Below are 25,340 nucleotides of genomic sequence, written 5' to 3'. Positions count from 1 at the left end.
AGCGTAATCCGTATCTGACTGACGCGCGGTTTCTATCTTCCTCTCCGGGAGACACAGAGTAGAAGGTTCCCCCTTTATAAAGCACCTGTAAGCTCCGCCCGCTGAGCCACGCCCGTCCACCCTCGAAGTAGGTAAAGGAATTCCCGCCTCTTACCAGGATGATGGACAGCTTTCCAAAACGACCCCACTGCGTTTACCGCCGATTCCGGTGGTACGTTGTTAATGCTCAGAAGCACGAGGACATCTCCACAAAGACACACTAGTAACTATCACATTGCCAAAGGCACACAAGGTTGCTGGAGACGTTTTACCCCGTGGCCCATCACGTACCCTTAGTGTACAATATAAACGAGGCGTATAAAACATGCTAGGTAACGCTTACTGGCATACTCATAGAAAATACCCCAGTTTTGGTAGGCCACAATTCTCTTTTTACAGAAACTAAACTTCAAAGGAAGCACTTCCAAATATAAACGTAGCATGTGCCGCAGTCGAAGCTCAGCTTCTGGAAAGGACAAGCCACCCTAACTCTTGAGCTTGGCAAAGAAAGCAAGGCTATGCGCTCAGAGATCCCATAGCAGGAAAAGATCTACAATCCTTCCTTGAGGTGAACTGATGATGTACTGGAGCGTAGGCTGTACCTGACTGTGACGCGCGGGTTCTGTCTTCCTCTGCTGGAGACACAGAGTAGAAGGTTCGCCCTTTATAAAGCACCTGTAAGCTCCGCCCGCTGAGCCACGCCCCGTCCACCCTCAAAGTAGGTAAAGGAATTCCCGCCTCTTACCAGGATGATGGACAGCTTTCCAAAACGACCCCACCGCGTTTTCCGCCGATTCCGATGGTGCGTTGTTCGTGCTCAGAAGCACGGGGACATCTCCACAAAGACGTACTAGTAACAATCACATTGCCAAGGCACACAAGGTTGCTGGAGACGTTTTTACCCCGTGGCCCATCACGTACCCTTAGTGTACAATATAAACGGGGCGTATAAAACATGCTAGGTAACGCCTACTGACATACTCGTAGAAAATACCCCGGTTGGGTAGGCCACGATGCTCATTTTACAGAAACTAAACCTCAAAGGAAGCACTTCCAAATATAAACGTAGCAGGTGCCGCAGTTGAAGCTCAGCTTCTGGAAAGGACAAGCCACCATAACTCTTGGGCTTGGCAAAGATAAAGCAAGGCTGTGCGCTCAGAGATCCCATAGCAAAAAAGATCTAGAATCCTTCCTGGAGGTTGAACTGATGATGTACTGGAGCGTAATCTGTATCTGACTGTGACGCGCGGTTTCTATCTTCCTCTCCTGGAGACACAGAGTAGAAGGTTTCTCCATTCATAAAGCACCTGTAAGCTCCGCCCGCTGAGCCACGCCCGTCCACCCTCGAAGTAGGTAAAGGAATTCCCGCCTTTTACCAGGATGATGGACAGCTTTGCAAAACGACCCAATGCGTTTTTAACGCAGATTCCGGTGGTGCGTTGTTGATGCTCCGAAGCACGAAGACATCTCCACAAAGACGCACTAGTAACAATCGCATTGCCAAAGGAAAACAAGGTTTCTGGAGACGTTTACCCCGTGGCCCATCACGTACCCTTAGTGTACAATACAAACGGGGCGTATGAAACATGCTAGGTAACGCTTACTGACATACTCGTAGAAAATACTCCGGTTGAGTAGGCCACGATGCTCATTTTACAGAAACTAATCCTCAAAGGAAGTACTTACAACTATAATCGTAGCAGGTGAAGCTTAGCTTCTGGAGGTGAACTGATGATGTACTGGAGCGTAATCTGTATCTGACTGTGACGCGCGGGTTCTATCTTCCTCTCCGGAGACACAAAGTAGAAGGTTCTCCCTTCATAAAGCACCTGTAAGCTCCGCCCGCTGAGCCACGCCCCGTCCACCCTCGAAGTAGGTAAAGGAATTCCCGCCTCTTACCAGGATGATGGTCATCTTTCCAAACGACCCCACTGTGTTTACCGCCGATTCACGTGGTGCGTTATTGATGCTCAGAAGCACGAGGACATCTCCACAAAGACGCACTAGTAACAATAACATTGCCAAAGGCACACGAGGTTGCTGGAGACGTTTACCCCATGGCCCATCACGTACCCCTAGTTTACAATATAAACGCAGCAGATGCCGCAGTTGAAGCTCACCTTCTGGAAAGGACAAGCCACCCTAACTCTTGGACTTGGCAAAGATAAAGCAAGGCTGTGCGCTCAGAGATCCCATAGCAGAAAAGATCTAGAATCCTTCCTGGAGGTGAACTGAGGATGTACTGGAGCGTAATCTATATATGACTAAGACGCGCGGGTTCTATCTTCCTCTGCTGGAGACACAGAGTAGAAGGCTCTCCCTTTATAAAGCACCTATAAGCTCCGCCCACTGAGCGACACCCCGTCCACCCTCGAAGTAGGTAAAGGAATTCCCGCCTTTTACCAGGATGATGGATGGATGACTAAGTATTTTTTACCCATGATTCTAATTATGTATTATATGTGCATATGTGTGTTGTATTCATATGTGTGTGTGTGTGTGTGTATGTATATATATATATATATATATATATATATATATATAGATATACAGGGAGTGCAGAATTATTAGGCAAATGAGTATTTTGACCACATCATCCTCTTTATGCATGTTGTCTTACTCCAAGCTGTATAGGCTCGAAAGCCTACTACCAATTAAGCATATTAGGTGATGTGCATCTCTGTAATGAGAAGGGGTGTGGTCTAATGACATCAACACCCTATATCAGGTGTGCATAATTATTAGGCAACTTAACAAAAAACAAATATATACCCATTTCAATTATTTATTATTACCAGTGAAACCAATATAACATCTCAACATTCACAAATATACATTTCTGACATTCAAAAACAAAACAAACACACTCAAAAGCCTGCCATCCATGGATTCTGTCAGTGTTTTGATCTGTTCACCATCAACATTGCGTGCAGCAGCAACCACAGCCTCCCAGACACTGTTCAGAGAGGTGTACTGTTTTCCCTCCTTGTAAATCTCACATTTGATGATGGACCACAGGTTCTCAATGGGGTTCAGATCAGGTGAACAAGGAGGCCATGTCATTAGATTTCCTTCTTTTATACCCTTTCTTGCCAGCCACGCTGTGGAGTACTTGGACGCGTGTGATGGAGCATTGTCCTGCATGAAAATCATGTTTTTCTTGAAGGATGCAGACTTCTTCCTGTACCACTGCTTGAAGAAGGTGTCTTCCAGGAACTGGCAGTAGGACTGGGAGTTGAGCTTGACTCCATCCTCAACCCGAAAAAGCCCCACAAGCTCATCTTTGTTGATACCAGCCCAAACCAGTATTCCACCTCCACCTTGCTGGCCTCTGAGTCGGACTGGAGCTCTCTGCCCTTTACCAATCCAGCCACGGGCCCATCCATCTGGCCCATCAAGACTCACTCTCATTTCATCAGTCCATAAAACCTTAGAAAAATCAGTCTTGAGATATTTCTTGGCCCAGTCTTGACGTTTCAGCTTGTGTCTCTTGTTCAGTGGTGGTCGTCTTTCAGCCTTTCTTACCTTGGCCATGTCTCTGAGTATTGCACACCTTGTGCTTTTGGGCACTCCAGTGATGTTGCAGCTCTGAAATATGGCCAAACTGGTGGCAAGTGGCATCGTGGCAGCTGCACGCTTGACTTTTCTCAGTTCATGGGCAGTTATTTTGCACCTTGGTTTTTCCACACGCTTCTTGCGACCCTGTTGACTATTTTGAATGAAACGCTTGATTGTTCGATGATCACGCTTCAGAAGCTTTGCAATTTTAAGAGTGCTGCATCCCTCTGCAAGATATCTCACTATTTTTGACTTTTCTGAGCCTGTCAAGTCCTTCTTTTGACCCATTTTGCCAAAGGAAAGGAAGTTGCCTAATAATTATGCACACCTGATATAGGGTGTTGATGTCATTAGACCACACCCCTTCTCATTACAGAGATGCACATCACCTAATATGCTTAATTGGTAGTAGGCTTTTGAGCCTATACAGCTTGGAGTAAGACAACATGCATAAAGAGAATGATGTGGTCAAAATACTCATTTGCCTAATAATTCTGCACTCCCTGTATGTATGTGTATGTATGTGTATATGTTGTTTCTGTGCCTGGCATGTTTGTGGATCTTTGCATGGCTCCTGGGTTTTTTTGGGTTGTTATACTAGATATCTATGAATTTCTGCTCTCTTTTATCACACTTATCTACTCATCACTCTTATGTCATGTCTCTATCAAACTATCCTCCATTCTCACTCGGACTCATCCCAAATCCCTTCGACCACTCATCTCCTAAACATCTCTGCCTAAGCTCTTCCCTCCACCTCCTCATCTATCTCACCAAACCTCACTGTACCTCTGTGACCTCCCACACAACCCTACTAAATTCTCCTGCATTCATCTCACCCTCCTACTATGCTCTCCCTAACCCTTCCACATCCTCCTTCCCCTCCGCTCCCCCTTTTATTCATCTCAAGCCTTTGGATTGAGTAAATGAAGGATAAACTCCCAATTAACACTTCTGGATTTCTTTTCCTCCTCCACCCCTCCATTACTCCAGTCAACCTAACTAACAAACTCTCATATCCGCAACTCAAATTAACTCATAATAATACTAAAACTGTACTCCTTATTAAATTATACTAATCCATCACTAATTCTTTTGGGTACCGGAGTAGCGTGCTACTCATCGAAAAAAGCGCTTCGACGCCTCGTCAGGGGTAGTAAGCGCTATATAAATACGATTACAATACAATACAATTGTGGATGCTAACACGGTCTGTTTTCTTTGCTGACACGCTCCCATTTAATTAATGGCCTTTGTTTAGAAATTGCTTGCTGTTTGGGTGCCTTGTCCTTTCATGTCATCAGTGCTATTCATTAATAATTTTTCGTTGTCACTTGCTTTACTTTGCTGTCAATATTTGCTTTGCCAATGCTTGTCTTAGTGTTGTATTCCCTTCCCTTAATCTTCACTGTGAGCGCTCTGAGCAATATGTGAACGCGGCTGAAAAAGGTGATTTAGGTTGTTTGTTTCCTGCGTCTATTTCGTTTCACACTTTTGCTGATGGCGTTTACTTTTTCCACGATTACTATCTTTTGGATGTTAGTTTTTCCTGGGCATTTCACCTTCAGTGCCTTTGTTTATCTTTCTGCCTGCTTACTATTCACATGCAAAGTAGCTGTCAGATACATGTGATATGATGCCAAACTAATGAGGGACGTGCTATACAAATTGAGGTATCCTAAGCCCTATAGCACAAATGGTTAGTTAAGATGCTGATCTGCATTAGGTTAAATGTACGCTAGATGGCACCCAACGATATGTTTAAGAATGGGTTATATAATTCTGAATCTACAATAAATCAAATGTACTCTAGAGGACTCCCGACGACATATCTAAGAATTTGTATCTATGTATTAAGACTCAACGTATTCTGTTGGAATGATGCTCCTATGAAACAAGTGGTGGTTTACAGCTTTCCTCTCTGAAATCGCTTCATACCCCTGGCTAGGCAGGATAACCTTCTGATTCTCATCGGTCATTACAAACGCGCTACAAGAGAGCAAGCCCACAAACTGACACTGCTTTAAGCGGGATGAAAAAGCGGACCAATTTCTTAAAGGGACGCCTTAACTAGGACTCCTTTCCAAAATGCATGTCCCATTTAGCAAGGGGCGTGGCTTATACAGTATCAACTGACCAGTGGTTTGGTGCGCCTGCCTGAGCTTTCTGTATTGCATCCTCTAGACATCACAGTGATGTACATGCGCCTAAATCCAGCAAAACCTATTGCCTTTGTCAATTAGGGTGACCACCTGGCATTGAGGCAAATACTGGATAAGACAGTGAAAACTTCAGGACAGAATGTCAAAATTTAGGACAAAAATTAAGGACAAAGGGTCAAAATTCGGGACATAAATTCAGTAACAAAGGGTTGTTGCTAAGAACTGCATAACTAAGGAAGAGAATAACAAGGTGGTACAATTCCTAAAATCGGACAAGATGGGTCCACCAAGAGTAATGGAAAGTATTGTGTACATAGGGAATTCTCTCAGCAGAGAGGAGAGAAACCGAAGAGGTGCTGTCAAGTAGTTTAACAAGCAACACCAACCCACCCTTCAAACACTTCTTGTGCAAAGATCCGCTGTTCATGCTTGTGAAGGGTGACCAGGAGCCAGACCCCTTGGCAAGCTTGTGCTGGGCAATTGCCCACTCTGTCCATGTCGTAAAATGGTTTTGCAATTGAGCGAAGGCCAAACCAGTGATCTGTCTTATACTTCAATGTCGAAGTACATGTAGAATCTTCAAAATATTTGGGATGTAAATTGCACAAACAAAATGTAAGACTATGAGAAGGATTTTAAAAGGTATTTAGTGTTTCATTAACATATGATACTGGTTTTCACTTCATCTACAATCAAACTTCAGATTTGAACTGGTAACAAGTCACCTTTCGATACCTAGGGATTAATAGCTACCATTTCCCCACTGATCTGCACAATGGAATTCTGGGCAGAGTGACACTGTGCCTAGTTTGCTTTTTTGTCTTCTCTTCTGCTTTCAGTAATGGACAACGTGGCACTAGTGAGGATGGTGTGCTATCCCGATTATTGTATTATTTTGCAAACCTTTCCCTGCTCATCTCTCATTCCTTCTTCAGGCATTCCCCACATCAGATTTGGTTGCTGGGGTGTCATTGGGTAGCTTTTTCCACTCTAAAAACTACCCATCTCTGAAGGTGGATTTGCCCTTCTGGACTTAGAACACTATTATTTAGCTGCATAGCTCCAAACGGTGGCTCGCTGGCTGCCCGCTGAATTAGATTGGGTTTATCCATAAAGATTTTAAGAAGGACTTACTGCACTATTCATTGTTTCCTACTGACCATTCTACAGAACGCCATCTAGGGTTATCCTGCACAGCTTTCTCTTAGTTTGCTGGAACCTATAAACTCGCACGAAGAAACTCTACGCTCCTGCACTGCTCTTACTTGGCCTTCCCACTTGCCCAGTATGGCTGCGCTCAGGGCAACTCCATCAATGGCATCCTGCAGGTGCCTCGGAATTGGGGGTTTTGTTCATGGACAACGAGGTACTAGACTTCCAAACCCTTGTGACAGACTGCATTCTTCACTAGGGTCAACTCCTTATCTACAAACATCTTACACAATCATTAAATACCCTATTTCACGTCTGCCACCTAGCACTAACCCCACATGAAGTGTGGCAGGAGCTCTACACCATAGGGACTGGCGGCCAATTGATAAGATGGGTGTACAGGCCTTTCCTGCAACATGGAGGCTACTAAAGAGCTTCTCTCCATACTGTCTGAGAGAATGATATGGCCAAAGCTCTGCAAGATATGGACTGGGCTAAAATACTGGACTATCCCCACAAAGTGTCCTGCGGCTGCCAGTTTAGGTACATTCAGAGAGCTTACCTGGGATTCCATTCTGTCCGCTGCTTGCCATTGGCATTGTGGTTTGTAACTCACATTTCCCTGCTTTTTGATTTGCTGGCTTTATTTGTTTTAGGCTGTCCAGCTCGAGGTCGTCCAGTCCCTTTCCCAAACCTTATTTACAGTATCCTTCAGAGTGCTCCCTCTCTGAAGACATGCCTATAAGTCTTGTTTTTTTCTCATCACATTTGCTGTGTATTTGAAGAACAAGGTCATGTGTCAGGCTCTGTATTCAGTGGGAGCTTGGTGTTAACTTTTCCTTCTCTGACTTCAGAGCAACAGGATTTATGTGACAATTTTGCTGGATACTCAGGGTGGGAAAGAGGTTTTTTTTTCTGTCACATGACAACATTTAAATGAACTGTGCAAGGATTTCAGAATAAGGAACACAAACTAAGCACATTTTGCTAATTCTGAACTGTGCTGGAAACTAATATTTTAATATTAATTTCCACACATCTAAGCACTGTATAGTTCTCTTTGTAAAACTTTGTGCAAATGTAATGGTAATTTCATCAAAATTGTGTTTTTTTTTTTTTTTTTTTTTTTTTTCTTTCTTTCTGTAATGGCAGTGCACTACCACACCATGCATACTGCACTCTATGCCATTCCATTCCACTCTACTCTGCACCACTCCAAACCATTGTGCTCTACTCTGCATCACTCAATTTTACACCACTCCATGCCACTGCACTCTGGGACACTGCACTCAACGCCACTCTGAACCACTTCACTCTATACCACTTCACGCTACTCTGCTCTACCACTCTACACTATTCCAATGCATTCTATGCCACACCCCTGCACTCTGAGTCTCTGCATGCTACACCATTACAGGCCTCGCCAGTCTACTCTGCACACCCCCCACTCTATGCCACTCTGCAACACTGCACACTACACTCTATGCCACTTTACTCTGTAATACTCAACTCTATGCCAATACATTGTATATTGATGTAATCTACTCTGCATCACTGCATTCTGCCACAGCACTTTACACCACCTTACTCTATGCCACTCTACGCAACTGCAGTCTACTCTGCATCTCTCCACTCTGATATGCCAGTTCACTCTGCCACTGCATTCTATGCCACTCTACTCTGCTCCACGGCATTGCACTCTATACAACTGCACTGTACACCACTGCCCTCTACTCTGTACCACTGTGCTCTGCACCACTGCTCTGTCACTCTACTGCAGTTTACATCACTCCACTCTGCAACACTGCAATTTCCACCACTATACTCTACACCATTCTACTCTGTACTACTGTATTCTGAGCCAATACACTCTATGCCACTCCACTCTGCATCACTCCACTCTGCATCACTCCACTTTACACTACTCCATGCCACTGCACTCTGGGACACTGCACTCAACTCCATTCCGAACCAACCAATCCACTCTAAGTCACTGCACTCTATGCCACTTCACGCTACGCCTTGCTACTCTGCTCTGTTCCACTCTACACTATTCCAGTGCAGTCTAAACTACACCACTGCACTCTGAGCCTCTTCATGCTACACAACTCCAGGCCACACTAATCTACTCTGCACAACTCCACTCTGCGTCCCTGCACTCTATGCCAATACACTCTACGCCAATGCACTTCACTCTGTAGTACTCACCTCTATGCCCCTGCAGTGTACGCCAATACAGTGTATGTTGCTCTAATCTACTCTGCACCACTGCATTCTATGCAGTGGCACTCTACACCACCTTACTCTATTCCTTTACACTCTATTTCACTCTATACAACTGCACTCTAGCTTGCGCCTGTACTCTGCCACTCTACTCCACGCCACTTCACTGTCACTGCACTCCACACAAGTGCACTCTATGCCACTGCACTCTCCTCTGCCCCACTGTACTCTACACCTCTGCTCTGTCTACTTCACTCTACATCACTGCACTCTGAGACTCTACTCTGCAACACTGCAAGCTCCGCATCTGTACTCTACACCACTTTACTCTGTACTGCTGGATTCTAGGACAATACAGTCTGTGCCACTGCACTCTGCCACTCTACTCTGCATCACTCCACTCTATGCCACTGCACTCTACAGCTCTCTACTCTACTCTACACTTCACCACTCTATGCTACTCTACACCACTGTACGCCACTGCACTCTGTCAATCGACTATACTCTGCATTCAACACCATTGCGCTCTACACCACTGCACCCTCTGCCCTCTACTGTATGCCATTCTACTCTACTGCACTCGGTCACTCTACTCTGCACCACTGCACTCTACTAAGCACCACTCTAATCTGCGCATATGCATTATATGATGCTGAATTATGTGCCGCTGAATTCTATGTTGCTGCCCTCAATGCCACTGCACTCTATACCACTATTTGCTGCAACACTCTATGCCATTGCACGCTACACCAGTCCGCTCTACTATATGCGGCTCCACAGTATGCCACTTCTAAACACTACACTCTCTGCCACTCCACTCCACAAAACATTATTCCACTCTTGGCCATTCCACTCTACGACACTCCACCCCACTCTCCTCTATGCCACTAACCTTTAGCCATGCTGAACAACAACAACTCTGGTGTTCAACTTGGCTAAAAGACATTGACAAAGCCAATAGCACTTGCATAAATGAGACCTATTAGCTTTGCCAATGTTTGTTAGTACTACGAGGTCCCTGAAAGCACTGTGAATGTGCAACTTATTATTTTAAAAATGTATTACACACAGCATAATATAGGCTGCCACAAAATGTGCTTCTACATTTAGGTTAAAGATAAAAAGTGCTTCTAAAATATAGATTTTAATATATACAGATTATGCCTAATACAAACATTTTGATACTGTTCATTAAAAGCATACATTCCACAGCTCAGCTTGGGACACCTTTACAGTACCTCTCTAAAAGAAAATATCTTTGCCATCAGAAAGCTTCAAGTGACTCCTTCAGTAAAGTCAATACAGGTTTCCCAGCCCTTTTACATTTGCAGATTTACCAGTTGCCACATTTGCATTTCTTTCGGAAGGAGTCACCCTGGCAAGAAGGCCAGTTTCTTATCTGTCTGCCTCTCCCTCGGGATCAGAGCACAGGAGACTCCTGCCTTCCACTCCAGCTGGGGAAACAAATGTGTACTAATTACCTTTTTGTCCTTCAGTTGAAAGGCTAAGGACTAATGCTGTCTGTTAAACCAATCCTCAAGGACAACTGATGTTGGGGTTAAATTATGGAGAGCCTGAGAAAATTACATTCGGGTGATAACCCTATTGTTAATGCTTGACAGCAGTGTCTGATTAAGAAGTTTTTTTTTGTGTTTTTTTTGTGTGTGTGGATAATTGGAACTAAAAAATGTTTATTTTCTAAAATTAAGACTATGAATTCTCTGCTGCAGGTACTTCCATACATCTCTCACTTCGTCAGCCCCTCCACACTGCACCTACTCACCTGTGAACACTGCATTTTCTTTTTTCATCCTGACAAAATGTCATCAGATGTGTACCTCATTTACACTCTTTCGCGTTGAATCTCAAATGTAATCAGCACACATGACCATTGCAATCTGCAAAGAGGCCAGGAACTGGGGAGTTTGTATTCTGAAGACGTTTATTGCTCGCTGAGCGGCACTGAGACACCTGGACTGCCTTCAGCCTCCTTTCAATAGTTCTTAGTTGTGGCCCGTTATAAACACCCATCCACAACATTAGCTCACCAGACACCTAGAGTTCCCAGTAAGCGCTATAAAACAGTAATATGCTCACCGGTTTCAGTGCATTAAAAGAAAGTATGGGAACTGTGATTCTGTATGCAATGGGGTGGGGATCACTAAGCATGGGGCAGGGTCAAAGGTGTGGATTAAAAAACCCACATTTTCTGTATTTTTTTTAGACTTTCACCTTCGTGTAGCTACTTATAAAATAACACACAGCTTAAAAGAAAACTAAGTTTTAAAAGTTGCTATGCAGTGGCAAATTCTCCATAGAACATTATGAAACCTCTTAATAAATGCACTCCAAAGGTCTGTGTGTAACCAAAGAGCCATAGAATTAAATCCTGGTTGGTGGAGTGGAGAATAGTGACTTGTGTATTTTTAGTGCTACAAGGGCGCAGCCTGTGACAGAAAGCACTGTGGATGTCTAAGTCATTTTTTAAAACTTGCATTACACACGGTTCAAGACAGACTGCTACAAAATACGCAAAACCTTTTAAGATAAAATAGTGCTTCCAAAATATGGGGTTTACTAATACCCAGACTGTAGGTAATGCAATTTTTTTGCATAACTGTTCCTTTAACACCACATCCGGGGTAGTAAGCGCAGTATAAATACAATTACAATTAGAAGCACACACTTCACAGCTTATTTGTTAAATCTGCACTACTACTCAAAACAAATACATCTTTGAATCACTCCAAGTTTTGTGATGACAATCAATTAAAGCCAGTACTGGCTCCTAAGCACCCTTTACATTTGCAGATTAACTCTTAGAGCACGTTTGCATCTGTTTCAGGCAAGCAGGCACCTGGCAGAAAGGCTTGTGTAGTGGTCTGTCTGGCTTCCATTTCACAGCACAGGAGACTCACTGAATGACACTTCAGATGAACCATTTATGCTATCAGATTAACTCTCCCAGGATGGTTGTCTTTTTATAAATAGTAGGTGAACAGTTTCTCATAAATCAGAAAAGTAGGGGCAAGTTGTGCCCCTTTGCACCCCCCCCTCCCCCCACACACACACTCTGAGGTCCGAATATGCCAAACACTCGTAGGGAATGTAACATTAAGTAAAACAGAGTGACTGTATCCTGGAACTACATCGCAGACTTGGACCTTGGTCTAGTTTTTTGTTTTTTTTTTGTTTAAAGATATTGTTTTATGTTTTAACCCAGAAAAAAGAACAATGCCATAATTTTACAGCAATCGTACCATGAGAAATTGAGCATCGTACAGTTCTTACAGCTGAGACAGCGAGATTAAGAGGAAAAGTCAGCAACTTCAAATGAATTAACATATGTGAGAAAAAGAGAAGGCAAAAAAAACAAAAGGAAAACTAGAAGAAAGACAGAAAGCACCCTGAGTCTACATTTTAATCAAAGGCATCCAGTCATTTTATATTTGGAAAACAAGTTTATACAAAACATATGCTGTGAAGAATCCTCTAAACATATTGGGGGTCTGAAAAGGATACCCTTATCTTAGAAGATAAGGGGGTGCATATAACCCCTTCACTAGGAATAGTACTTACATCTATATCTACACCCAGATACTTCCATACAGTTAGCAAGCAGGACGAGGTCTGACAAAATAAGGACAGGTTCCGGGGCTGAAAAAAGGCAACAAGTTTCAAAGATGGGGGAGTAGTGGTAAAAAGGAGATTCAGAGATACAACAGTGGGGAGCCCTCACTCTGGATAACATCGACCCTGGTACAGAAAGGGATCATTATGTGCCAGGGAGTCCGGGGAGCCTTTTGGATAACGAAACCCTGGAAATCTTGGAAAGCTGCTAGAATTTAGAATGGCTTAATGATCCAACTGTGCCTGTTAAGAGGAAAAAGATAACACTCTTTTAAACCTCTAGGGGATGGAGATGACACATTTGCATGTGAGAATCAGCTTCCTGCAGAGGATGGAGCCCTGCCAATCTAACATGTAGTCTTGTGGCTTTTGGACCAATAACCGATGGAAGAAATGTGACCGCAAGTGAAAAGATCTCCCAAATTCCCTTGTCTCCTACTATAGCCATCATAAAGAACCAGCACCTCCAGTGACAGCCAATCACGGAAGAGCTGATCACAGAAGAGGTATACAGAAATACCATTAAGGAGGGTACGGACGTAGTGGACCAGTACACTGTCTAGATGCCTTCTGCAGAAACAGATGTGCAAGCGCAGCCGTGCAAGCCAGCCTAGAAACCTAAAATGCCCCAAGTCTACCTATTGCCCACCCGAGTACTTATTGCTCTTTCCCTATGTTCAAGATTGTAAAACCTGCGGGGATCGTGTTGCCCAAATTGTCGGATGGAAGCCGTAGGGTTACGAACTTCTGCTTAATGCAGAGACTGGAGAATTTCGGCACACCATCTTGGGCTTGTCATCAAAAGGGCATGGCAGGGCCTGACAATCTCAATGGTGGCCCACACAGGGTGCCTGATTCCAGTAAATTGTGGGCAGCTATACCAAGCTCAATGCAAGTGACAGTAGTAGCCCTTCATCATCACGCCAACAAAATTGGACATTCAGGTATACCTACCTGGCAGTTTTTGTGCTAGATATCGACAATAAGCTCGAAAAACTGACTGCCCTAATTAAGCGGGTGCAAGCAAACAGGAAGAACTATTTTACAATATGATCATATAAGGAAGTGATTGATCATTTGGTCCAGCTCCTGGTGCTTTTTTGAGGGTATGCTGGAGAAAGTAAAAGCTAATTTCGCACCAAAGACCCCGTGTTTGAGCCCAACCACTCGCCATATTATGGTTAACCCAGTAGCCAGCAGTATTACACTGCATTGAGTTCCTCCTCATGACGAAGAAGGAAGAGGCCTTTCAAAGCACAGTTAGCGGAGGAGTGCTGCAGCTGCAAACACCTAGCCCACAACGGGATGCTGATTGTACTTTTATTCAGCGTCCAGATACAGCAACCTTGCCCATACTCCAGACGAAGAGAGAACGTAAGCGAGTGAGAAAGGGGTGAAATAAAGCCCACGGTACATCATTTGGTACTGTAATTCCAATATCCACCAACCCCAGTAGGGAGGAAGAGGCAAATTTGGCCAGTGAGGAGGGCCAGCTTCCCCCCCTCCTTGCCCCCCCTCCCACCCCCCCCCTGCAGTAGATGTTCCAGAGATCGTTGAGGGTCTTGTATCTGTATCTGAGATAATCCCATAAGGCCAAGAGGGTACTGAGAACAACAGCACAGCAACAAGGCCGAGGGAAGAGATTAACCAAACTACAAATAATGAAGACTACACCCCCCGTGGCAGGTGGGCTACTACTGTGTAGAGAAATAGCCCTCTGTAAATGTGGAGGGGTGGCCAGGTGATTAACCAAGACAGCAAGCATGGGAGAAAGCGTCAAAATAGGACTTCATTGGAAACTGGCCCAGCCTCAAGTGGGCAGGCCCCATGGCACGTCACAAACAGCAGGCCCGAGCCAAGTAGTAGGAGAGTACGAAGAGCAGGTGAGTCGGCTCCTATGGATTCCAGAGTATAGATCCAGAGGCACACAGGATGTTTTAAATCACACAAACATCTTAAAATTGATAAGAGCATTACCCCTCCTGAACCATGTAGAATCAGACCACATGCTTCCCATCAAGCGTCTACCAGGCAGAGGAAGGCAGATCTCGAACCCATGCTTACAGCGTTTACTGCGTCAGTCCTTTCAGCACAGGTTCTAGAGAGCAGGAAGTTGCTGACATCTTGGGGAATTTAAGTAATACCGTTTCAGGGGGACTGTGATCCCCTCCCGCTGATGGAGCAGCAGCCCTGCTCCAATGAAGCAAATTGCTCAGCATCTGTATTGAGGAGTGCAATGGAGGCTATCCATAGGGCCCCTCCCAGACCACTGCTTGCCGCGCTATAAATGACCAGACCGGAGAAAAGTTAGCAAGAGCAGGCGACTTGGCTGGCCTTATCTCTCTGAACGGCCGTTTACCAGGTGATATTTCACCAACATGGACAAGGTCAACTGATAAGTCTGTTTCATACTTAGACCACAGGCAGGTACACTTTCCACTGCATCAGCAGATGGTGGACTTCAAAATCTCAAGCTCTGCAAAAGCACTGGTGGAAGATACCATGGGAACCCTCAAGCACCTTGCCTGTGGAGATACTAATTTGATAATGGCATGGGAATCTCTGACTGTCTACCTGGTCCTCCGACTGACTACCTGCTCTCTAAATACCCAGTAAAAGGCTCTAGTGAGGGGGCGTGTATAGGGCCCTCAAACCTCGAGCACTGTTAAGACACATTTGTTTTATGAAAACAATAATTAATGGAATACTCGGGCGACCATGAGCCTGCTGCCGAGACCGGAACCAGGTCCCCCGGCTTCAAGGTCGGCTTCTCCAGCCCTTAGGCCACATCCTCTCCATATCTGTTCTGTATTCATAAACATCAAAACTATTAAGTAGGCAGTGGCGGACTTTGATGCTCACAGACAGCCGGCATACATCTGCCTAAAGGTACGAGGTCCTCGACCATTACAGGGACGAGGGAGCTGTTTCCCCAGAGTCTTGATTTGCAATAAACCCATGCATGTTGAGAAGTTTGTTTCCTCTTAGCTCCTGTCACGGGAGAGGGACATTTATAGGCGGCAGGTCAGAAGGACAGCCAAGGAACTCTGGATGAACATTTTCTTTGTGTTGACTAGGTTCATTTACACTCCCCAGGAGTCGGCAGCTCTGGCGTTACATTGCAGGCCTGCCTCTATCATCCATCACAAAAAACAACACAGTCCAATAGCTCTTACATGATGCAGAGCTAATTGGCGTTGTCAATGTTTATTTAAACACGATGCACAGCACGCAAGCTTCTGTTCAACATGGCTTAATGAAAAGCAAAGCGCTTTGACGTGGTCAACTGTGGCTGTGTTGTAGCGGTTTCTTTTACTGCACTTTTAGCCATGTTTCACAGTAGACTGCACTACTGTGCTTCATGTCTAAATAAACATTGACAAAGCCAATAGATCTTGCATAGGTGAAATGTATTGGCTTTGTCAATGCTCGTTTCTTTATCTTTTTCAATCATGATGCAAGGTACTCTTACCACCTGCGAGCCCTGGACAAGCAGCAAGCCTGTACAACTGTCGGTGTATTAATTGTTGGTTTAGAATCGGGGCTAATATCGTCTTTCGAGATGTGACCCGGATACCCTTACAGTTTATACATTTATTGTTATGAAATCGATCACTGCTTTTGTCTGCAAAGTAAAGGACATGAGCATAGGATCCACACTCTAAGATGCTAGAGTTGTTGTCAATTATATTTATCTTTAGGTGCATGGATCACATCAGTTGTATGCAGCCAAGATCTTTTGCTTAGGTTAAAGCTAAGGTCACAGTATTATCATGAAACTCCTTTAGCTTATGCCTAGATGTGATAAAATAAGCCGGGGCGACCGGATAATCGAGAGATCCCGACATCTGTTTGTGGGTATACACGAGTGACTATTGCGTCCAGTAGTTGACGGTGGTGGTGTGAACTGTTATCCCTGTTCTACTCATCTGACAAGCTTGTTACTGCTCGCTCTTGCTACTCTGAGTCAAGTGTGGAAGTGGTTGCACTTGGCCCAGTTTGCAGCGCTGTAGTAGGAGAGACGCCAGTGGCATCCAACCTCACCCACCACATTTGGAGCCTAGACAACCCCTGCCTACACTGTGACCTCCCAAGTGGGGCTGCTTACCATTGCCCCAATTTTGAGGAAGGGGTGTTGTTCCCTGTAGAACCACAATTTCACATTTCGTGCTGTGAGTTATGAATAAGGCGATTTCGGTGCCCAATTCTTCAAAAAGCTGGACAGCACATGAATTTCTTGTTCTATGCATAATTGCATTAAATTAAATATAACAATAAGCTGTTAAGAGTGATCTTTTATTTTTCTCAGCATGAGATAGAGAGAGACGGGCAGAGACAGGATGACCCTGCAATCAGGCATGGCACAGGCTTCCCTTCTGGGCAAGATGCTTTCAAGTGCGCGGTCTGGTGTCCTGCAAATTAATTCACCTTAATGCAAATGCCATTTAGGTCACACCTAGCCAGGGCCCTTGCATGGTCTCTAAAAGCAGCTGTGCTTTTTGTCTTTTTTCCTGCTCACTAATCTGTGGCTCAGCCCCATTTGTACTCCACAACCGGCCAAAATGGGTGCAATTCCCGCATTTTGCTCGCTGCACGGGATTTTTGCCTAGCTCTAGGGAGGAGACACACCGAGCACACTCTTTATCTGCAAGGGACCATGCTTAATTTTAGCTGGTGGTTTCCAGTGGGGGCATCCGGCACTTATTTTGGGGGATTGGCACCTATGTTTCCAAATTGAGGGAAAAAAACACACATCTGGGAGACAGGCACTCTCTTTTACAAATTAAGCACTGTCAAGGGATAAATGACTGGACTTGCCCTGTCGGCTGCAGAGCAGTAACACTGGTTCCCGACACAAGCTAGAACCTAACAAGAGATAGGTGATCTCTTAGGACACAAATGAAAGAAACAAGCGGTGGGGACTCTGGAAACCCTGAGACTTGAAATGCAGTAACAGAGCTGTAGACTCCTCATCACATTCTCACATCTTGCTCAGGATAGGCTCCTTCTCAAACCACCATAATCAGGTGATGGAATAACAACCGCTCTCCTGGGCCTGTGATCCGGGTCATAAACACTCCAGGCTGCCTCAGTTCAATGTGTTTATGTTTTGCTCAGCACCTATCTGGGTCTGCCCCTCTTGCACCCTCATGTCCCGAGACGTCCTACTCAATGATATCTACCACATGTTTTTTTATTGCTTTTTACCCAGTTTAATTAAAGGCCCAAATTAGCTTATAAACAAATCTAGTTGGCCCTAATTCACAAACTAATTACTTCACCAAGAGGCTGCCGCCAAGTCAGCCATCACCCCTACTTGCTTTGAGTTTTTTTAAATTTTTTATTTCTTTATTAGTTATCAAAACAGAACGAATTAGCTGGTAAGTATCCACATTACAGTATACATAGCAGGCAATCATATGGAACAGGATAAATATGAGTGTTTCAGTTGAAAAGGTACAGGATCTACAATGAGTAGTTACGTATTTCAGTTCTGTTGTTCATTGAATATCTACTTTATCTCAGAAACAACCATTGATCACATTTCTTTCTGCTTGATAAAAGCATCTTCATATTGTTGCTGCTTTATGATCCTGATTGTAAAATCCCTGCCCAAATTACAGGGGAAAAGGGAAGAAAAACTAGGGGAAGGGGGATACTAACAGTGAAACGTGTCTAGCGTGGATTGTAGTATCAATGTGCCCCATAGGTGACCCTCGGTCTGGGTGGTATCTACATTGAGACAAAAGGAGAGTAACGGTGCGTGATTAGGGTGTTCTGCCGTATACTGTAGGGCATGTGAGGGTTCAAACGGTCATCCCCACCTAATTACAGCCATGTAGGGGGGAGATGTTGCGGGGTTCCCCGTGACGCGAAGTGTGGTGTCTGGGTTGAAGGTGGCTCCATAACTACCTGGGATGAGCCACAAGGTCCTGTGTCTCCGGTCTCCAGGGAGGTCAGTTTATCTGATAATCTGGGCAAGTAAGTGTCCCAAAGCATGACCACCCCACTCCCGCCCTGTGGATTACGGTCCTGCTTCAGTGTAATAGCCTCCGCTGTGGCCCAGCAAAAGGTCACACGTAACCATTTCTCAATCGTGGGAGGCTGGGACGCATTCCAGGATGTGGCAATGAGTCGTTTACCCAAAATTTGTAGACCTTGCGTTAATATTGTTCAGTGTTTGGTGTGCTTGGTTCTCTTAGCGATCCCCAGAAGGCGAAGGTGCTTTGAGAGTTGGTTTGTAGTGTTTGTTTATGGTGGTGAGATTTGGCAAATCTCTTCATTTTGATGTCGCTATGGCTGGTCCCTCCTGCCTCCCCAAAATCTTACATGATTTGTTGATTTCACGCAAGCGTTTTTTATTGATCAGAAATGCTAGGTAACTCGATTTGCTGTATGAGGAAGTTCAGAGAAAGCATTGAAGTTGGCTGAACTCTGCTTAAGGAGGGTTTGTAATAAGAGGACCCCAGAAGTGACCAGAAGGATGCAGGTTCTCGTGCAGTAGGCCTCGACACAGAATACAGTCTGTGAATAAAGACCAAATGCAGCAGTGGGCTTTTAGTGTACATGGAGTCTCTTGCTTCACGCTTGCAGGCACCTGCTGTGGACTGTGGAAACCCTGAAAACATTTCTTCTATTAGTTAAATATAGAAATGTTGAGTAGGTCTTGAAAAATATAGTGCTGCCGTCTTATGTGACTTGGGGGAAGACCTTGTGGTAGTTGAGCATGGATTTGCTACTGGAGGACTGATGGGTTAGCCGCTATCCTACAAGGCTATACTAATGGCAGGCGTGTGCTATAGAAATACGGATGACGTTTGGTGTCGGTTTTACCAAAATGGAGTTCTGGTGCAAAATGAGATTCTGGCCATCAATCCAGCAGAGTGCTTTATCATGAGGTTTGTTTAGATGTGTTGGCTTTTACCACTGTTCATGCCTCTGATTTCTGCTGTTTTTCTGTATGTTTATATAACGACTGCCAGGATCTATACATTGGCAGTAACAATGCACCTCAATGACCACTGAACTGCCAAATTTATTATAATAATACCTTGTGAATGTTGTACGTTTTTTCTATATCCTATTGTACATCTATTAACTTTTCGTGTAAAACATGATCCTAGTTCAGTATTGCCAAGTTTGCATCCTTCTTAAAACATGGGAATGCCAGGAAGCCTTTAAATTCAAATTCTCTGTCCTCTTTGTTCTTTCCACAGCCTGGACGTTTGAAGAAGGTGCAGGGTATTGGCTGGTACTTGGATGAAGTGAATCTTGCTCAGATTTCCACCAATCTCCTGGACTTTGAGATAACTCCTCTCCACGCCGTCTATGAGGAGGTCTGCAAGGATGCAAAGGTAATCTCCCCACTGAGAGAGGTGCGGGGATCCTGCACTATAGGCATGCAGCAGCTGGCCAAACCCTCTATCGATCAGTCACTGAGCGGTTTGGTCGCACTGCCCAGGCACACGTGGAGAGGGAAACATTAGTTGCTGCATGTTGTCTGAACGTGGATTTAGGAATTGTTTACAGCATGCATTTGCTGATGAGTTAATCCAGTACAGTAGAGCGAGATCTCCTGCAGCATTAAGGGAAGAACTGATCCACACCAGCATGGATTATCTGAAGGCATCTACCATAGTCGATGCAGATGTCGGGGAGAGGTTCAGTAGGATTAGGATCTGCCATAGACCATTCTGTGCCGATATACTTGTCGACCTGGACACACCCTCGATATTGCTAATACTTTTTGATGGAATAAAAAATTGATGGTATGGGGTCAAAGATGATCTATGTGTAGTTGCCCCCTTTTGTTCTGGCACAGAGGACTTAAACATCAATTATCTAGAGTAGTGGTTCTTGGTTTGTGGACCCTTAGGGGTCAGTGAAACCTCATCAGAAGAGTCTGCTACTGCTTAGAAAATGTAATAATAGTAAAAGACTAGTTCCACCAGCTTTCAGTAATGACTCATTGGGGGGTCTCTGGATTTCAATGATTCAGTGGGGACCCCGGGATCCAGTAATGATAAAGTGGGGGTCCACAGAAGTCAAAATCTTTGGGAACCACTGAGCTACAGTGCTATCAAAAGAAATTCCCAGGATACAGCTGTTGTCCTTTGCATGATCATCCATCACTACTTTGTTGCTACGATTAACGCCAAGGCCCCCATGGTTCTGCTTGTGTTTTCTGGATCCTTACTTTAGGTATTGCATCTGGTCAGTTTCCTCCCTTTGTCCAGTGTCAGTGGTACACAGTTCATCTTGGTCATTGTGGATGATGATGCCATCATATAAAGGCAGTAAACCTAACATGTCCCTTACTACAAGCCAAGGAGTAGCTTTGCTGTGTTAGCTGTGTCTAGAAGGTGGAATTCACTACAAGTGTCTCAGGTTCTGGCTTTCCATTTCCGATGTGCTCCCTCTGTATGTCTGTTGTGCCTAATCTACCTGGCATTGGTTTCTATTCTCAGGCCAGTTGCTTTCTGGTATGATCTAACTGTTAGTAACTGGAAAGCAGGAATTAGAGATTTAGCCAACATCTGCTATTTGTCTACACTAAGATTCCAAGGAGAACACATAGTTTATCACATTCAGACTCTTTGTGAGCAAGGGACTCTTCTGAACTTTATCACAGCGATCACAATGACATCTTTCAAGGAGGGACTTATGTTTCCTAGGCAGAGCTTGGAATATCATGACTTTCCATGCCACACAACTGAAGTCAGAACACAGCATTGTACTGAGTATGATAAAGCACTGGAAAGTAGGTGCTCTTTTAAAATGTTGTCCTTCTGCACAGCACTTGCAATGTGCTTGTGAAATCTGTTGTATAAAAAAACCCAAAAAGCTTAAAACTGTCTTAGAGCTTGCCTATTACTTATTATGTGCTATTGATTTGGGTTTGATGTCATCCTTTTTCCTCACGACTTATTGGTTGGGACCTCCTCCACCCTCCTACAGGGGCTTTGTGTTTACCCTGCAGTGGAACACAGACCAACCGCCGCTTCCTGTCTGTGACCAGTGTCCTTCCACTGGCTGCATGCTCCTCCAGGTGCTTTTTTTTGTTTGCTTTTCTATGTGCACTCTTGTAGAGTGCATGTGTCTGAAGTCCCTCTCCCTCACCCCTGCACTCCTCCTGCAGTGCTTGCTCCCTCCTTTGTGTTGCTTCCCCCTACAACGTCTGCTTCCCCACCCTTCTCCCACTGTCTGTTTTTTCCCATCCCATGCATGCTGTCTGTTTCTTTGCCACCCCGTCCTCCTCCCACGTGTGCACCCCCAGTGCCCTCCTTCTGTATTTGGTTAAATCACCCTCCCTTGTACCTTCCTTGTGTTGCTTGTCCCCCTTGTGCTGTTTTTACACACCTAGCACAACAGCGGAGGCTGCTGTTATGCTTGTGCTGCTGTGCAAAGTGTCTTAAAAAAAAAAATGACAAAGCCAATATATCTTGGATAGGCAAAACCTATTGTCTTTCCCAATGCTTGTTTATTTGTTTTTTTACTAGCAGCTGTTTCCAGTGTTTCGTGTGAATAGGAAGAATCAATGCAGTTTTAGTGAAGACTGCCTTTATGGTGTGTGGGCCAGTGGTCGGAGTAAAAGGGAAGGATGAGGCCATATACCGTTTTCTTCCATGAGCACAAGCAAACAGTTGATGACGTCCAGATCATTGAAACACAGTTGCCTACGTAAAGCATGTCCTGAAAGTTTGTAGCTCCCTAAACAGAAGTTATGAAAACAGTGCACGAATCTCTGAGTATGAAAGCTGGAGGTTTTGCGTCCGTGAAGTCCCACTACCATCCCTTCAAATGGACAGACATTTCTAATGGGAGAGTATCAGTACTCTAGCATTAGGAATGCATGTCCATTTAAAGCACTGACCACTTCTTCTGATTCCCTGACTCTGGCTGAATTACCCGAAATGCTGAAGTTGAGAATGATGATATCTTCCAGTAGTCCCTAATAAAGTGCAGTCCATGATTTTCATGTTTGCATGGACTGAAGTTTTTATGATGCATGCTTGGATGAGATTCTTGACTTCAGTCCTTCTTGGCCCTCAACTTGCACTATCTGGCTGATGAGTTGAAAGGAAAGTAAGGACTGACTGTCCAGACCAGAAAGTGCCAGCTTCGCTTGTGAAAAGTTGTTGCTCAAGTACGTGCAAGTCTATTTTTCCCAGTGTGATGGGCATTTCAGGATTACTTCCCACACAGATTCAAGTCCAGGATTGTATGGGGGTATTGGCCATAAGGATCAGCACTAGTTTGAGAATGCTCTGGTGCTTGCAAGAGGTTTTGATCAACTTGCTGAAAATCAATGAGCCTAAAAAGGTGATCTGTACAGGAGTAGAGTTGGTCAAGTGCCATATTCAGAAGCAGGTTCTTTGTCACTCATGTCTTCTATAATCCTCAGTTCAGGTGCCCAAGCATTGTGGAGGCAGATCTGCTATTGCGGCCTTGTGATGCTAGAGAGGTTGCAGAAAAAATGCATATGCTACAACTGTCAAGAATACAAATGAGTTTATCAGGAAGGCAAGCAGGCAAATTTACTTGATGCAAGTAACATGATAGTCTGCTGTGCGTAGGTATCGGGGAGAGACTCAATGAAAAAAAACACATCCTGATTTTAAAATCTGTGAATGCAAACAGCCAGTTTTAGTTTCAGATTTACATGAGATTAATTATTTTTGACTAGTGCCTACGTTTCCCGTTTCACAATTTGTTGTATCACCTTAGACTATGAGATACAGGGCTTGATAACCTCTACAACTATTGCAGCCCTAGGCCTAATGACCTTTCAACTGCAGTCCTACAGTCACACATCCTTTATTGTTCAGTCTTCTTGAAAACACTTTTGGTTATGTATTAGAGTGACAGTGTTCCTGGCTCCTGATCCTGGAGCATCCTCATCTGATTCATGAAAGGGACCTAAAACAGTCACAAAAAAATACTGACTGGATAGGAATGGCAACACCTTTGCTAAATTCTTCCTAAATACCCTGAAGGACTGGCTAGTCAGAGAGCATATTCTCAACATGGCTCAGGTGGGCTTTAGAGACCAACACTATACCTGTGATTGCCTATTGTTTCATTGAGTTTAGCAATACCTTTGCAGGGTGGACATGGCGAATGTGTGGGCCAAATAACAAAACATTCTATCTATAAGCAAGGTCTGCTTAGTTCAGAAATTCCACAACTCCATCTGGGTTAAAATGCAAATTAGTAATGGCTCTGAGTTCACCTATCTTCTACTAAATTTGTCAGGGATAAAGTAAGGCTTTATCCTAGCTCTTACTCTTTTTTAACATTGATTAATTTGGAAATGTCCTCTGCTACCCTTCCAAGTTGAGTGGCAAAAATACTATCAGCCTATGCTGAGATCTTCCTTGGGATCGACGAGGTCTCGTCAGACTACAATGCTCCTCGGACTGTCTCAATACTGCAGGATAAATTATGAGTTTAACAAAATACAAAATCATGGTTTTTGATGAGGTGTTTTACAAGTATAGTTGGATGGTAGAAGGCACTGGTTTAGAAAGAACGAAGGTTCTCGTTTAGAATTTGTCCGATGGAATACTCTGTCAAAATGCAAAAAATATCCCGTTGGCTGTATCACAAGTGCCATAGGTTATAGTGCGCTAGTAATCAAACTGGATGGATGGGACACTTACCCTGTTTGTGACAGAGTATTCCGCCCACCAAACTCTAAATAAGGCCCCATGACTTAAGACTTGGAATTTTCATGTTGTTAAATAGTCCAGAACACCAAAAGTAGCAACTCTAAAACAGAACTTAAACCTAGTGTGGATGTGCAATGGTACTACAAAACTATAACTTGGTATCGTATTCTATAGTTTTAAGTTTTTAATGCCAATAGTGTGGCCTTTTGCCAATATGTGTCTGTCATCTATAGAGGGAGATATCATGAATTTGAGAATTTAGAGGCTAGTTCACTGAAAAACCTCTACAGGCTACATCAGAGAACCCCATCAGATCCTTATATATGGTTTAACAGCATGGTGTGAAAGGTGTGACAAGACCATTCTTTGTTGAAAATGTGCTTAAGATGTGGGGGGGATGTCACAACTGATACGTCCTGTACTCTGTAAGGAGGCTTCTTCTAATATTGGTGGGAAATCCTCTCCGTTTCTAGAATTTCCTTATTGTTTACGAGCTCTAAGATCTGTGAGATTATGAGAATTTGTCCCTAACAAGTTTAAAACTGAAAAACAGAATAAATAAAGTCATAGTTTTACTAATGATCAGAATTCTTCTCAGTTGACTAAATAAGATATTCTCTTGCTCCATCTCTTTCTTCCCTATCCCATCAAAGGTGTTTATAGTACCCACGTCACAAAAGTGATTATCAGTTTTTATGCTACCGCCTGCACTGCTCCGATGGAGGGAAAAAAAGTTTCCAGTTTAGAGACTTGTAGAAATAAACTCTACTTGCTGTATATTTTGGGTGGATGAGCTCTAGAAAGCACTTAATCTGAATCCGTCCATGATTACCTGCAATTAGAAGATTTTTAAAGTTCATATTTACCTTGTACAAGAAACATGCAATTGATTTGGTATCTCTTT

The 25,340-nt window shown here is 44.1% G+C and overlaps 1 protein-coding gene across 1 annotated transcript in view; it reads left to right on the top strand.

The window, feature by feature from the left end:
* FTCD (formimidoyltransferase cyclodeaminase) overlaps window positions 1-25,340 on the top strand; it is a 129,867-nt gene that overhangs the window by 55,559 nt on the left and 48,968 nt on the right. The window contains exon 6 of the mRNA XM_069225486.1: window positions 19,982-20,119. Within this exon, the coding sequence (XP_069081587.1) occupies window positions 19,982-20,119 (138 nt within the window). The remainder of the gene's footprint in view (window positions 1-19,981; window positions 20,120-25,340) is intronic.

The sequence above is a fragment of the Pleurodeles waltl genome, chromosome 3_1 (assembly GCF_031143425.1).
Source record: "Pleurodeles waltl isolate 20211129_DDA chromosome 3_1, aPleWal1.hap1.20221129, whole genome shotgun sequence".
NCBI classification, from domain to species: domain Eukaryota; kingdom Metazoa; phylum Chordata; class Amphibia; order Caudata; family Salamandridae; genus Pleurodeles; species Pleurodeles waltl.
This window is presented reverse-complemented; position numbering and strand designations above follow the sequence as displayed.